Here is a 13,878-nt window from a genome sequence, read left to right on the forward strand (position 1 = left end):
ACTATAACAGATGAATAGCACCCTAGCTAATACCTGTTTTGCTGTAAAAGCTGATGTTGATAGTTACGAATCATCCGCCTATGACTTTCTTCATCAGTACTGATGGAGCATGATCCTGGAGCAGTGCCAACCTAACAATAGACAAAGCTGCTAAGTAAAAGGCAAATCCAGAAACAAGTACTCAAGTATTTAATATGAACTGAAGTTCTATAATGGTAAAATTCCATATAGCTTCTTTTTTTAATAAAAAAGACCGGCACTTCCATTATTATAAAACAAAGTAATCTACCATTCTCTTTTAGTGCCAAGTCCAAGAACTCAACATTCCCCTTACATATAAATCATCATCACATATACTGGCACTCTCTAGAAGCTGAAAGATGAAAGATTAAGTTTATATAAACTTATTTATATATACACATTATTAAAAGAAAAAAAGTTACGAAGTAAGAATTAGAAATGCATTTTATTTTTCTGAATGGTAAGATTGCTCATAGTTTCTTTTTATCCCTCAATGATCTATTAGGGATGAGATTTCCCACATCTTACCCCAGTCTGTTGAGCTTTTTTTCTTTTTGCTTCTTCCAGATGAGCCCTGAAGCAATCAGTTTCTAATCTTAACTTCTGTTGTTCAATTTGTTCAAGTAACACCAACTGCTTTTGCTTCTGCTCTTCTATTTCCATTATCTAAGTAACAAAAAACAATTGATCTATTAACAACAAACTCACACAAAATCAAAGTTTATAGTAAGCATTACATTGAAAAGAAATAGGTCTTATCACAAAGAGTACCAATTATCTGAGAAGAAAGCAGAGATTTTTAATTTCTGTTATACCACTGCCGGAGGGAAGGGATTGAGAGATGGGAAAGCGGGGAAAGGAGAAAAAGGGAGAGAATTAAAAAAGAGGCAGAAAGGAAAGAAAAAATAAACACATTAACTATTTATATTTCCTGGGAGTATAGTGAAATCTTGATCATCACTGAAGACCCACCTCCAGAGAAGTAGTAAATGAAGCTCAGCCAAATTCTGTGTTCACATCTTTAATTTCACTCCATTCTCAGTAAGACTGACTAAAGAAATTAAATAATAAAACCTCCCCCAAACACTTTGATTTCTTAGGCATACCCATAAAGGAGAAAGCCAAATGATGATACAATGAGCAACATTCCCTATCTTTTCTGACAGGCAAGAAACAGATGGTCAGACACTGGCAGAGGGATGATACTCACACTCTAATATTATACCAATGCGCACTGATCCAAATGATAAGAACATGTGTCAGAGTGACTACGTTTCATGAGTACAGGAACTGGTCTGTCTCGCTTGCTAAATCTAGTACCTAGTACAGCTCCTAATACAAGCATGATAATAAATAAGTAGAAAAAGGAATTTATGTGAAGTTTCATTAAGAGGAATACTTCTACAAGAGGTAATGAAGAATGATCTTGCTTCCAAAATAAAAAATGCCTCAATCTGACACTATTTCTAATCGGGCAATAAGTTAATAATTAACGAAGCTGTAGCTGAGTTCTTATCTTCCGCCTCCTTACTTTCCCTCACTCACAGGAGCCACTGAATTTAGACTGTTTACAGTTCTGTAGTACCTCTAGAACTGCATTATCAGTACAAGTCACTAGCTATGTGTGACTATTAAAATTTAAATTAGCCCAAATTAAATACAATTTAAAATTCAATTCCTCAGTTCCCCTAGTCATAGTTTTAGTAGTCGAAAGCCCATGTAACTAGCGGCTGCCATATTGGACACAGATATGGAATACCTCCATTACCACAGAAAGTTCTAATGGACAATACTGCTTTGGAATATTATTAGAAAACATTTATTTGAGAAGAATACTGGCTCATAGAATTTGCCCTCCCCAGATGTATTTTTGGAAAAACTATAACTATAAACTGACTGGTTTGGTACTAATTAGCCGCTTTTAAGGTAATTTGTATTTAAAAATTCTTTTATTAAAGTAAATGGGATGCAAATTATAGTTAAAGAGGTAGAATTTAAATTTTTCTTCTGAAATACTATTTTTTTTAAAAAAATTGTAATTATAAAGCCCAGGTGAGTGTCCAACATTATGACAGGGACTCAATTATTCAATAAATATTTATTGAGCACTTACTATGTATGAGGCATTGTACCATAAACTATGTAGAATGAATTCAATTTTTAAAAAAACTTACGAATTTTATCGGGAGGATAAGGTACATACAAAAATATAAAATACAAAGCAGAATGCCATAAGGGTCGAATGAGTAGTATAAGTGAAAATGAAGTGCCTTCTATCAGCTAAATGTGTAAGACAAGATAGAAGAAGTGGTATCAAAAGCAGCCAGACAGTAAGACAGAGGTCACTGGTCAAACAAAAGTATAGTACCTTAGGGAAGAAAGTAACCTTTAAAAATAAAAATTTCAAATTACCTGTTTCTGCCTTGCTGCCATTCTAATTTTGGCTGCTTCTTCTTGAGGATGAAGTAGTACTGAACTCTGAGCTACAGTTGTGATAGGCTGAGTCTCTTTTATTTCTAAGAGAATCCCCAAAACAAAAATTCATTTCAATAATTCAGAATTCTGACACTACTATTACACCTTTTATTCATTCACTACATGAAATTTTATTAGGAAAAAAAAACGAAGAATCAAATAAGTTCAATTTGAGGATGTGATGAAAAGAAGTACCTTGTTCCTTTTTGGAGTCTCTATCACATGAAAGTGGTTTATCCTCACTAGTAAGTGGTCCAGAGTCAACTGTTAACATATCACTTTCAACTGTAATAGATAATTATGAACATATTATCACTGTCAAGCCTAACTATAAACAAAGTAACCAAAATCTGCATTCAGATTAACAATTCAATCTTGGTCCACCTGAATGTCTAACTTAATTAAGATACAGTCACCATCCAGATAACCATATATTTTATACATTAAATTCAAGCCTAATATAAAACCGATGGATGTCTAAAATTGTGAAAATGAGAACCCATTAAAAAGCAATGTTGACAGTTTCAAACGTAACAGCAAAGCATCAAAAGACACGGGTAGAATGGAGCAAGATGAGGATAGAGAAGGCCTACTTACACAAGGCCCTCTTCGAAATAACCTGGTTATGAACTGAATGAAAGAGCCCCTTTTATTTCCTTTGATGGTCATTCCTTTTAACTCTCTTCACTATTTGCCCCTTCTCTTGCCATGTACTAAATGCTGGAGTCCCTCAAATGGTCTTAAGCCCTCTTCTCACTTCTTTCCCCTAAGAGTTCTTACACGCCTACAGCTTTAATTATCATATGTATGCCTAACTTCCTAACTTACCTCTCCTACTTTAAGCTCTTCAAGCAATTCAAATTAACTGAAAACCTTTAATGTATAAGGTATTCATCTAGGCCCTTGGGATATAGCAATGAGCAAAATCTAGTACCCATCCTCATGAACGTTATGTTCCAGGATTGGAGGGTGCTCAGGGTGGAAAGAAAGCGGTAGGTGTCAAGAAGCAAATAAGAAATAAATTTATGGTCTATCAGATGTTTATAAGAGCTATGGAGAAAAAGCAGGGTAAAGGGGATAGGGAGTGAGGGGTGTGGGGAGGGAAGCTTGCCATTTTATACAGAGTGATTAGAGAAGGCCTAAGAAAGTGATATCTTAGCTAATACATGAAGGAAGTGAGTGAAACCAGCAATCGCAAAGACCATGTGAGTCATGTTTGGTCTGTTAGAGGAATAGGGAGGCCAGTGCCTACAACACAGTGGGGATGAAAAGTGTGGTAGAAAATGAAGTCAGAGAAAGAATGAGGATGAGAAGTGGTATGGGAGGGGTGTCATGTGGCGTTGATGCCACTGTGAGCACTTTGGCTTTTACTGAGTGACACGGGCAGTTGTTGGAGGGCTTCCTCCATAGGAATGACATAGGCTGAAATATGTTTTAACAGGATGACTTTGGGAACAGACTATAGAATGTGCAAAACTGAAAACAGAAGACTTGTTAGGAGGCTGCTGCAAAAATCTGCACTAAAGAATGAACGTCGCTTAAACTAGGAAGGTAGGCAATGAGAAATGGCTGAACCTTAGATAATATTTTGTAGATGTAGGATATAAGAGAACAGGATTAACAAGGTTTTTGGCTTGAGCAAGAGAATTTTACTACCACTTACTGAAATGTGAAAGACCGTAGGAAAGGCAGGTACAGGGTGGAAGGAGCTATCAAGAGTTCAGTTTTAGAAAAGTTTAAGATGTGATTAGATACACAAGGGAAGCTGTCAAATAGACTTTTAAACGAGTGGAGTTCAAACGAGAGGCCAAGCCTAGAAAAACACCCTTGGAATTCATCAGTATATAGATGGTAATATAAAGTCATGACATTACAGATCAAAACCTGGGAGCATTGATACGAAGAGATTTGGGAAACAAGCTCTGGAGGCAATGACGGGTGGTTGTAGAGATGAGGATAAGCAGCAAAGCAAACCCTGAAGGAGGAGCCAGTGACGTAGGATACCAACAGAGGGTGGGGTCAAGAGGTCAAGCAAAGAGTTGTTTCCAGAAGGCTTTCTGTCATACCTAAGATGAAATCCAAAATACAAACTATAAGTCACTTCTTTTAGAAGCCTGGTAGCAAAACATTTCCACACAAATCCAACCACATTTCTCAAAAATTCCAGATGATAAAACTCTAAGAATAAACACACAATTGAGTACTCAAAAGTTGTTAACATGTTCATCTCCTTCAAGAATTCTTTCAAAATTAAAAATGTGGGCAAGGACTTTGCTAAAAAAAAATGCTCATTGCATTAGAAAAGGCCTAAATGTCTCAACAGGAAATTGGTTAATTTTTAGTTCATCAATTACTCTGAAATTAATATATATGAATACTATTACTACATTGAAAAAGGTCTAGAAGGAGATTCACCCAAGTTTTTAACACTTATTGCTTTAAGTAGTAGCATGATGGGCTTTAAAATGTTATCTTGCTTTTGACTTCTATTTGATTTTTCAGAAATGAAGATACTTTTGAATAACTTAGAAAGGGTTAATGGACTACAACGTGAGAATATTAGAGAAGCACCTTCTTCCTGAGCAGAGGATAATGTTCTCTCGTCGACAGCAGTCGTTCCTGATTTAACTGTTGGTGCTTTACTCTCAGCTTCACTAACAGTCGTAGTCGCCTCACTTTCATCCTCAGACATGGATTTAATTGTCCAGAGAGATTTTTGGCTTCGGATCTTATTTAATAATTTTTTAAAAAGAATTTTTGAAGGGGGCTGGTGGGTCTTCATTGCCAAGGAGACTGGAAGAAAAAAAAAAATACAACTTATTTAGCACCTATTACATACCAGGCAAATTATTCAATCTTTTTACTTAGTTATCACTACAACCACCAGTTAAAACAGAAGCATGACTTTATTTTTCTCCCCATTTATAATTTAACACTATATACAATGCTAATTCACCCCCAATCACAATTTTATAACCAGGAATAAATTTTTTCAACTTAAATTTAAATAAAAGCACCAAAATTCAACTACTTCCCAACACCAATTTCAAGCTTAAAAATTTATCATGCTAATTCTGCTTGCTACATCATGACAGAATGGATACATCTAATTTGAAGATAAGATTAGCATTCAAAATATGTGCTGTACGGTTCTATACTCTATGCTAGAGAAGAGTCCCAAATATGGCTCTGTACTTCTTAGTAAGCTACAGAGGAAAACGTTACTAGTTATAATTTTAAAAGCAAATCAAGTGCTCCCAAGTTATTTCTGGTACTATCCAGAAAAACTTCTCCCACTTAACATCACAAAGAGAACTCTACAGTTAAAAAAAATTCTTAGTTGTTTCCTCAAAACATCCTTCCATTATGATACAATGCCAAAACTCAGTATAGTATCAACAATTCTCTTATGGGACAAAACTGTATTGCAGATACATAGTCCTCTGACTGAATTGAGGAGTAAAACTCAAGAAACCTATAGAGGTTGAAAACTGGTACACTGCAGTTTTGCTTGACCCACATTTTTCTTTAAACTTATAAACAGTAATGGCACAAAACCTAAGTGTACAGCTCATGAGTTTCACATGAATCAAAGTAACACCATTCAGATCATTATGTGGAACACTTCTAGCACCTCGATAACTCCTTCGTGCCCCTTGCCAGTCAATATACCCCAAGATAACCACTATTCTAACCTTGAAACCAGACAAGCTTTGTATGTTTTTTTCCTTTTAATTTCATGTAAATATGGAATTATACTTAGGTGTTCTTTTCTGCCTGGCTTCTTTCACTTACCATTAATTAGCCTGTGACTCATTCAGTTTTAAGAAATAAATTACATTGCCAATATTTAAAAATAAGTATTTAAAAACAATGGGATTCCTATTATCTTATTTAATAAGTTTTGAAACATCAAAAGAGTTGGCAACACCAAGCCAGCAATCTCAAATGGGATCAGCAGGAGCTGAAGAATAACTGTCCCTTTCGATAAGGCAGGACTCGTAATTCTGACAAACTAGAGATCTGAATGATATTCCCAATGAAGAAAACTAAAAAAGGTGGATAAAGTAATCAAATATCTTCTTAAAGGCACAGCTGAGCTGGTAAGAAAATAAAAGATTTGCAGAGGTCAGAAATGAAGTATAAGTTGGAATTCTGGTAGGCAAGTGAGCCCTGAAACCATCTGCTGAAGTTTATGCCAAACCACAATAACCTGACACTTCGTTTGAACAGCAGTGCAGGCACAGGGGCAGGGATGAAGCGTAGAGCCCTCACCCAAGGAGTAATAGGAGATCCACATAAAGTTGGAACCGTGAAGGGCTACCTATCCACAGTATAGGGGAAAATGATAAGAAAGCCTGAGTGGTTTTGAACAAAGGCAATACTAGTAGGTATGGGAGTAAAATGAGGTCAAAATGAAGAGGACTTCATTTTGGTCTCTAAGGTGATGTAGAGTAGAAGAGAGGGAAGTGTTAGAGAAAACTTTCATTGGTCTGGCTTGGATAACTGCAAACTGTGGTATCATCTACTATGATGAGGAAGACAGGAAGGTTTCAGCAGACAAGAGAAGATGAGAAACTTATTGTCAGACATTGAATTTTAAGTATCTGTGAGACAGTCTAGTGAAAAAGTTCAGAATGTGGAGAAAGGAACAAAGTTTAAAAGAGACATCTAAGTTTGTGCTATTTATCATTACACACGAATTGCCTAGCAGTAATTAACACAGAAGGCTCTCTAGTGATTTGATGGAAGTCTAAAAAATGCTGACCTTTCAAATGAATGAATCACCTAAACTAAATAACCTAAATATCTCCAGAGTATATGTACATATGAATAAAAGAACTTTCCTCTTACGTATATGAAAAGGATATTTCAAAATGGAAATCTGAAAACACTGTTTTTTCCTTCCATCACTCCCAGTAGTATTAGTCACTGTTTGCACTTAAATTGAACCTGAATTTTCTAACTGTTGGCAAATGATTAGCATTTTTTTTCTACAAAATATTTTAATAGTCAGCTCAGAAGAAGTTTTTACCATCTGCTTCACTAAAACATGTTCTTTCAGCTTCTGTCACTGGAAGGTTTTCGGTTGCATCTAAATTTTCTTGTTCCATTGAAAGGTCCAGTTCATCTTCGATTTGATCAGTCACAGTGGGCAAAGGCTCTGGTTCAAGGTGCAAAATCAGGTTTCCTTTCACCTCTCAACAGAGAAATAGAGAGACATGTTTTCATTCCAAAAAACCTTGAGCATAAAATTTTAAAGGCCATCACAGTTTCTGAGTTTAAAACATAAAGTCCTCATAAGGAGAACTCATTTCAAAATAAAAATTGCTCCATCAATACAAATTTATTTTCCCACCAAAACATCTAAAAGCATTGTTAAAAGTTTACTGAAAATTTCTTACTCCTGTCTGCATTGTACATGTCTTCAAAGGCAAATTCTAGCTCTCTCTGCCAATCTTCTTTCATTTCACTGCGTTTGTATGGAAGTTCAAGTAGTTGTGATGGCATCTGTGCTACAGTCTGTCTCCTGCGTGCCAGATCCTCTTGCTGTAGCTGTTTGAGTTCTTTCATTAGTTTCTCTTGATTCTTCAAGAATAAAAAGAATTAATTAACAACAGCTGAGTCACGAATTTTGCATAGCAGCAGTAATTGTGAGGGGAAAGTGGAGAAACCTGAGGAACAAAGGCCTGGAGCTCCTTCCTCTCTCCTCCACTCCTCTCTCCTCCTCTCTCCTCCTCTCTCCTCTTCTCTCCTCCCTTTCCCTCCCCCTCCTCTCCTCTCCCTTCCCATTTATTCTGTCACAAAAGCCATTAATTAACTTAGTCGTTCAAAAAAAAATTTACTGAATGCCAAATACCACAATAGATACTAGGGACACAATCTCGTCCCTAGCCTACAGACCAACAAATAGGTAATTAGTATCCTGTTAGTAAGTACTATAAGGTGGTAGTGCTGATTAGGCCACAAAGCTTCAAAAGTATCTGCCAATTACAGTTCTCTCTTGGGAAGGTTGCCATGGCTCCTGCAATGTACTTTGTGCCAATTCTCCACATAGGCAGCAGCACATGCCAGTCTCAGGTAAGCAGTAAGACCTAGAGTGACTATGGCTTAACAAATGATATTTGTTACTTCACACGCTTAGGAATCACTGTGATTAAAGGGGATCTGTAAGTATCTCTTTAAGCTTAAATCTAGGGTCCCCAACCTCCAAGCTGCAGACTGGTACCCAGTCAGTGGCCTGTTAGGAACTGGGCTGCACAGCAGGAGGTGAACAGCAAACAAACAAGCAAAGCTTCATCTGCATTTGCAGGTAGCATCACCACCTCGGCTCCACCTCAGATCACCAGGCATTAGATTCTCATAGGAACACCAGTTCCTGTTGGGGACCACTGGCTTAAAAAAACTGGCTAATACAAAAGTTTAAGCAACTGTTTTAGTAAGGCTATCTAACTGAATTTTGGTGGTGAAGGATAGGGAGGGGCCATAAAGGAAGACCTCTCATCCCTTGGTATGATTTAGCCAGATAAAGTGGGTAAAGGAGGAGTCCAATAAAGAAATAATAACAAGTACAAAGGTATGGAGATAAAGGAATGAAGTAGGCAGAGAAAGTACACTGTTCACTATAGATAGGGCATAGATGGCAAGAGTAGTTAAAGAAAAAAGATAAAAGTTGAAAAGCAGGTAGAGGCCAAATACTAGTGACATTTAGCAAGAAATAAGTCCCCAGGGCACAATGGGGTATATAGCAAAAGATTCAGACAGGGGAAAGGAAATGCTCTAATAATAATGAGATTGCATGGTTTTGATGACCATTCTTGTATAAGAGACACTAAGTCTACAAAAAGGTGGACAGCCTGTAAAATAAAGTGTTTGTCAAATGATAACATATACATACTACTTATTCTTATGTAAAGTTTTAAATATTTTCTCATTTGGAGATTTTTTTTTGCCATGCCCTGAAAACGAATCAAATCATGAACAAATTTACTTAATTTCTTTTAAGATCAAATCATCTCATTAAATTAACTTAAAAGTTATTTGAATAAGTATACTATTTCTGGCTCACTGAAATCTTAGCATATTTTTCTATTTGAATTATTTAAAATAATAACTACCACCACCACTGACATGTACTGTAAGCTTATGAAATTCCAGGCACAATTCTAGGGGCTTTACTAAATTCATTTAATCCTCACAAAATAGATGATGAAACAGAGATCAGAGATGTTAGGTAACCTGCCTGAAATCAAACAGCAAAGTAGTAAAGAAGGGAGAAAAATCCAGGCAGATTGTGCGTACACTCTTTTAACCATTAAACACTAGTGATTTATGGGAAGAACGTAATAAGTTTATGATGCTTTCTCATTTTTTTCCTACGAGCTTAAGCTTTAGATGAGCATTACTGGTAATAATTCAGACATTCAGTTACTTAAGCCATGATTTATTCCCTGTTCATCAAAGCTAAAAGTTTAAGGGGAGGTCATAATTCAGTTCAAACTAAACAAATGAACTTTAATAAGATAGACATTTAATTCCTATCCAGAAGTACTTAAAAACTCATTCCTCAGATACGAGTATTTAAAATATCCAAATGTGTTAGTCAAATTCAGAACATAAGATCGGACTTCTAAAAAGATGAATCATTTTTATGCTGTTTCAGGAATAAATGCTCATTGAATAAGCATGACGAAGTGAAACTAAAACTATGAAGCCAGTTTTCATTACATGTATTTTGCAGCTCTGCAAGTCACTTTTTCAAGACTCCTTGACAACAGTCATGACTCTACCTTTGAATCAACACTCTGCAAAGCCAACAAGTGCTTTGCTCAATAAATATTTAATGAACTGAACCCTAAAATTTGCAGAGCACAAATAATTAGAAAAGTGATTAACTTCTTCTCAGGCTATTTTTGAACCGATTAAAATATTAAACTTAATAAATTCATCATTAGTAAAAGTTTTAGAACAGTAACATACTCTAAATAAGAATAGCTTCACCCAACTTGAATTTGAAATAGGAGATAAAAGATAGTTGGAAGACCTGAAATCATGACTCAGAGACTATACTGTCACTTTCTTCATACATACTTCTATACCATGAGTCCATTTATTCCCTAGTTCTACAGTGCTACTATCATTATTGGTCACAGCCAGAATTTAAGTCTTACTTGAGCCAACTGAATCTTTTTCATTGCTTGGAAACCCCGTATGTGTGCCTTTTCATTCTGTTCCATTCTCTCTTTCACTGCTTGTTTTTGTACTTCTTCCAATCTTTTAGCTTCTTCTTCAGCAGCCAAATGAGGATCTGGCTAGCAGTGAATCAAACATTTTAGACAATTTAAAAGCGTGAAACAAAGCAATAACCAAAGAACGAAACAAATTTAAGATCATGTTTTTCTACTTATCTAAAATTAAACTAGAAAGAGTCATATTTTTAAATGCCCACAATTATCAACAGCATGCATCTACGAAAAGGATCAAACTGCTAGTGTAGTTTGTTCACTACACTACTCAAGTTGCTCTTTTCAAACCAAATTACACTATATTCATCCAAATGCATTTCTTGTTTTTTGTTAATAGAGAAATTCCATAAAACTGACAATGTTGAAAGGTAATATAAATACTCACGAAGCTAGAAGTTAAGAAACTACAAATATCACAGGTCATATAAGTCATTTAGAGAAGCAGTGAGATTTGTCTTTGGTTCTTAGCCCAATAACTGTTGCTTGGCTTCAGCATCGGGAAGGCCGAATCACCAAAACACCCACTTTAATAAAATTTCTAGTTTCCTAGAACTTGTGCATAACCAATAATTATGTGATTGTACTTTCAGCCACATCTCAAAATAACAATAGTAATACCGAAAGCGGGAGAGGAACACAACTTGGATTTACGATTACATCTGAACATTCACTTTCAAAGGTAGGTAAACATCCCAAATGTAACTTTAAGTAAAAATCTTATGTATTTTATATATTGAAATCCACTGGTCAGGTTGTGCAATAATTAATGACCATGAAAACTATTAAGTATAAATGTAAAATTATTTAAAACATTCAAATAGTGAAGTAAATAGGTAAAGAAACTGACAATATATTAAGAAAAAGTGCACTGGCCAAAAACTTTATGAGAAATATTATTTCCCCTTTGAGCCAATAAATATTTATGCAAATCTAAATATACCAGGCAGAACAAAGGTTATTTAGGTCTTTCTTCATCAATCTTAGTTGAAAGGAAACATCTATTTAATACTACAAAAATGCAGTATTAGTAACCATAACAGCAAGTTAGCAACAGACTGAAGTTATTATTCCTCTATTATAATACTGAAGTTGTAATGATAATTTACGATTTTAAACAAACCTCAAGATTTATTCTTTTTCTTAGATGTTACTTCTATGACAATGACACTTATCTTAGGTCTTAACAAAACATTGATTTTAACATCTGCTATCAAGCAGTCAACAAAAGTGTGTATTCGTTGCATTTTAAACTCCAAATGAATGCTATATTGAGAACATTTATTTTCCTAGTAACCAAACATATCCGACATGAAAAAAAAATTAAGACTCATCAGTAAAAAGGAATTCTAATAACAAAAAGATATCTGTCATTCTTAAGACTGGCAATAATTTTTAAATCATAACAGTCCATACAGATAAGGGCACAATAAGATAGCCATTCTCATATTTTGCTAATGATTTTAAAAGGCAATTCAATGATCCATATCAATTATCTGTATCAAATATTATACAGTTTGGAACACATAATTTCTCTTCTGGGATTCTATTCTAAACATACAGAGTTGTAGACAAAAATGTACAAGATTATGATGTTTGCATTGTTTAAAGAAAAATGGAACAATAGAAAAATGGTCAAATAAATTCTATGATGAAATATTAAGTACTTGTTAAAATCATTTTTGAAAAGTGTGTGTATGTGTTTAGATGTAAAGACTAATAAATTTGTTAATGCATTAACCACATTTCCTTTTATTGAAGAAGTCATAGGTTTTCTTCCTATAGTATATGCTCGTATGTATAATTCTGCATTTTTCACAAAGAGCATGTATTATAATAGCTTTAAAATCTGCTATTTTAAAATATAATCATTTAAATAGCCAACTCCTTTCATTCATATTAAACCATCATTCATATCAGACACAGCATGATTATTCAAAGCATAATTAAAAGATTTTTTTTATCATTATTACCCTGTGATGATTGGTAGAGTTGTTCAAATTTTGATATCTGGGAACAACACACACAGAACCAAGATATAACTCAATTCAATGAACAGAGCAATAAAGTAAAGGTCATAAACAAACAATAAATCAATCACCTGCTTTGTGTCTATCTCTCTACTCACGAAAGTGTAAAGATGATGGTAGGTAGAGCTACTTGTTTTCACATTAGAAATTCTTTTTACTTCAATATTCTAAAAAATAGAACACAGAAAATAGATTATTACGTTAAAAGCGTTAATTTTAATTTAAAGCTAGATCCAATGCAAAAAAATAATTTTGTATCTTCATCAGCTATCCTTATTTGTTTTTTTCACATGGCATCAAGCACTGTATTTCCATTAAATTAGGATTTATGTTTAAAAGCTGGATCATATTGAGGCAAGAATAGTAAATGGGTAATACTGTGTAGTTTAATGCATCACATCGGCAGGCACATACTGGTAAAGTGCACCCCTATTATTGATTCTAAGTTTGATCATTTGGTTATGGTGGTTCATGCCTACTGATAAGACAAAATTCTCTTTTCTTTTTTCAGAAAGAAGTAGGCCAATGAATAAATGTAGAAGGATGATAGATACCCGCCTGGTGCCAAATATCATCTCACATTTTATCTGGTAATTGAAAAGAGAAAAACAGATCTTTATGATGGTATCTTGTGCAAGCACCACCATGAGACAAACACAGAATATGAAAAACTAGCCTAGTCTCTTTAACTCATCTCTTCAAAAAGTATGAAATAATAAATTTGGCTAAGGTTGGAGTAGATAATGTTCTACATTAAGAGAAACCAAAGAGATAAAAATAAGAGGAAACAATGGGTGAACCTTGACTTAGATCACGGTTTAAAAAAAGAAAAGCTGTAAGACAAGACAATATAGGGACAGCTGGAGAAATTTGATTATAGACTGTGTATTAATTGGATTTAAGGAATTAATTTTCTTAGAGTGATATGTGGTTGCATAAGAGAATATCCTTATTCTTACAAGAAACATGCTGAGGTATTTAGGGTGAAATGCCATTTCTACAATTTACATTCAAATGCATATACATATACACACGACTGTTCGGAATCTAAAATTTTTTCCTAATGAAAAGTTTGGGGAAAAAGTATAACCACACATTTACATACAATT

The 13,878-nt window shown here is 34.6% G+C and overlaps 1 protein-coding gene across 6 annotated transcripts in view; it reads right to left on the reverse strand.

The window, feature by feature from the left end:
• The window catches only part of CEP295 (centrosomal protein 295), a 50,277-nt gene that overhangs the window by 19,602 nt on the left and 16,797 nt on the right, over positions 1 to 13,878 (reverse strand). For 5 of the 6 annotated variants that reach the window (XM_036221476.1, XM_016158674.2, XM_016158673.2 and 2 more), the window contains exons 6-14: positions 12,841 to 12,936; positions 10,668 to 10,808; positions 7,902 to 8,085; positions 7,532 to 7,696; positions 5,068 to 5,289; positions 2,692 to 2,781; positions 2,434 to 2,537; positions 550 to 687; positions 34 to 131 (exon numbers count right to left, since the gene is read on the reverse strand). In XM_036221476.1, coding sequence (XP_036077369.1) covers positions 34 to 131; positions 550 to 687; positions 2,434 to 2,537; positions 2,692 to 2,781; positions 5,068 to 5,289; positions 7,532 to 7,696; positions 7,902 to 8,085; positions 10,668 to 10,808; positions 12,841 to 12,936 — 1,238 coding nt within the window. Of the gene's footprint in view, positions 1 to 33; positions 132 to 549; positions 688 to 2,433; positions 2,538 to 2,691; positions 2,782 to 5,067; positions 5,290 to 7,531; positions 7,697 to 7,901; positions 8,086 to 10,667; positions 10,809 to 12,840; positions 12,937 to 13,878 lie in introns of those variants that run through there. The other variant, XM_016158677.2, reaches the window with a different exon arrangement.

This window comes from Rousettus aegyptiacus, unplaced genomic scaffold (assembly GCF_014176215.1).
Source record: "Rousettus aegyptiacus isolate mRouAeg1 unplaced genomic scaffold, mRouAeg1.p scaffold_m13_p_5, whole genome shotgun sequence".
Lineage (NCBI taxonomy): Eukaryota > Metazoa > Chordata > Mammalia > Chiroptera > Pteropodidae > Rousettus > Rousettus aegyptiacus.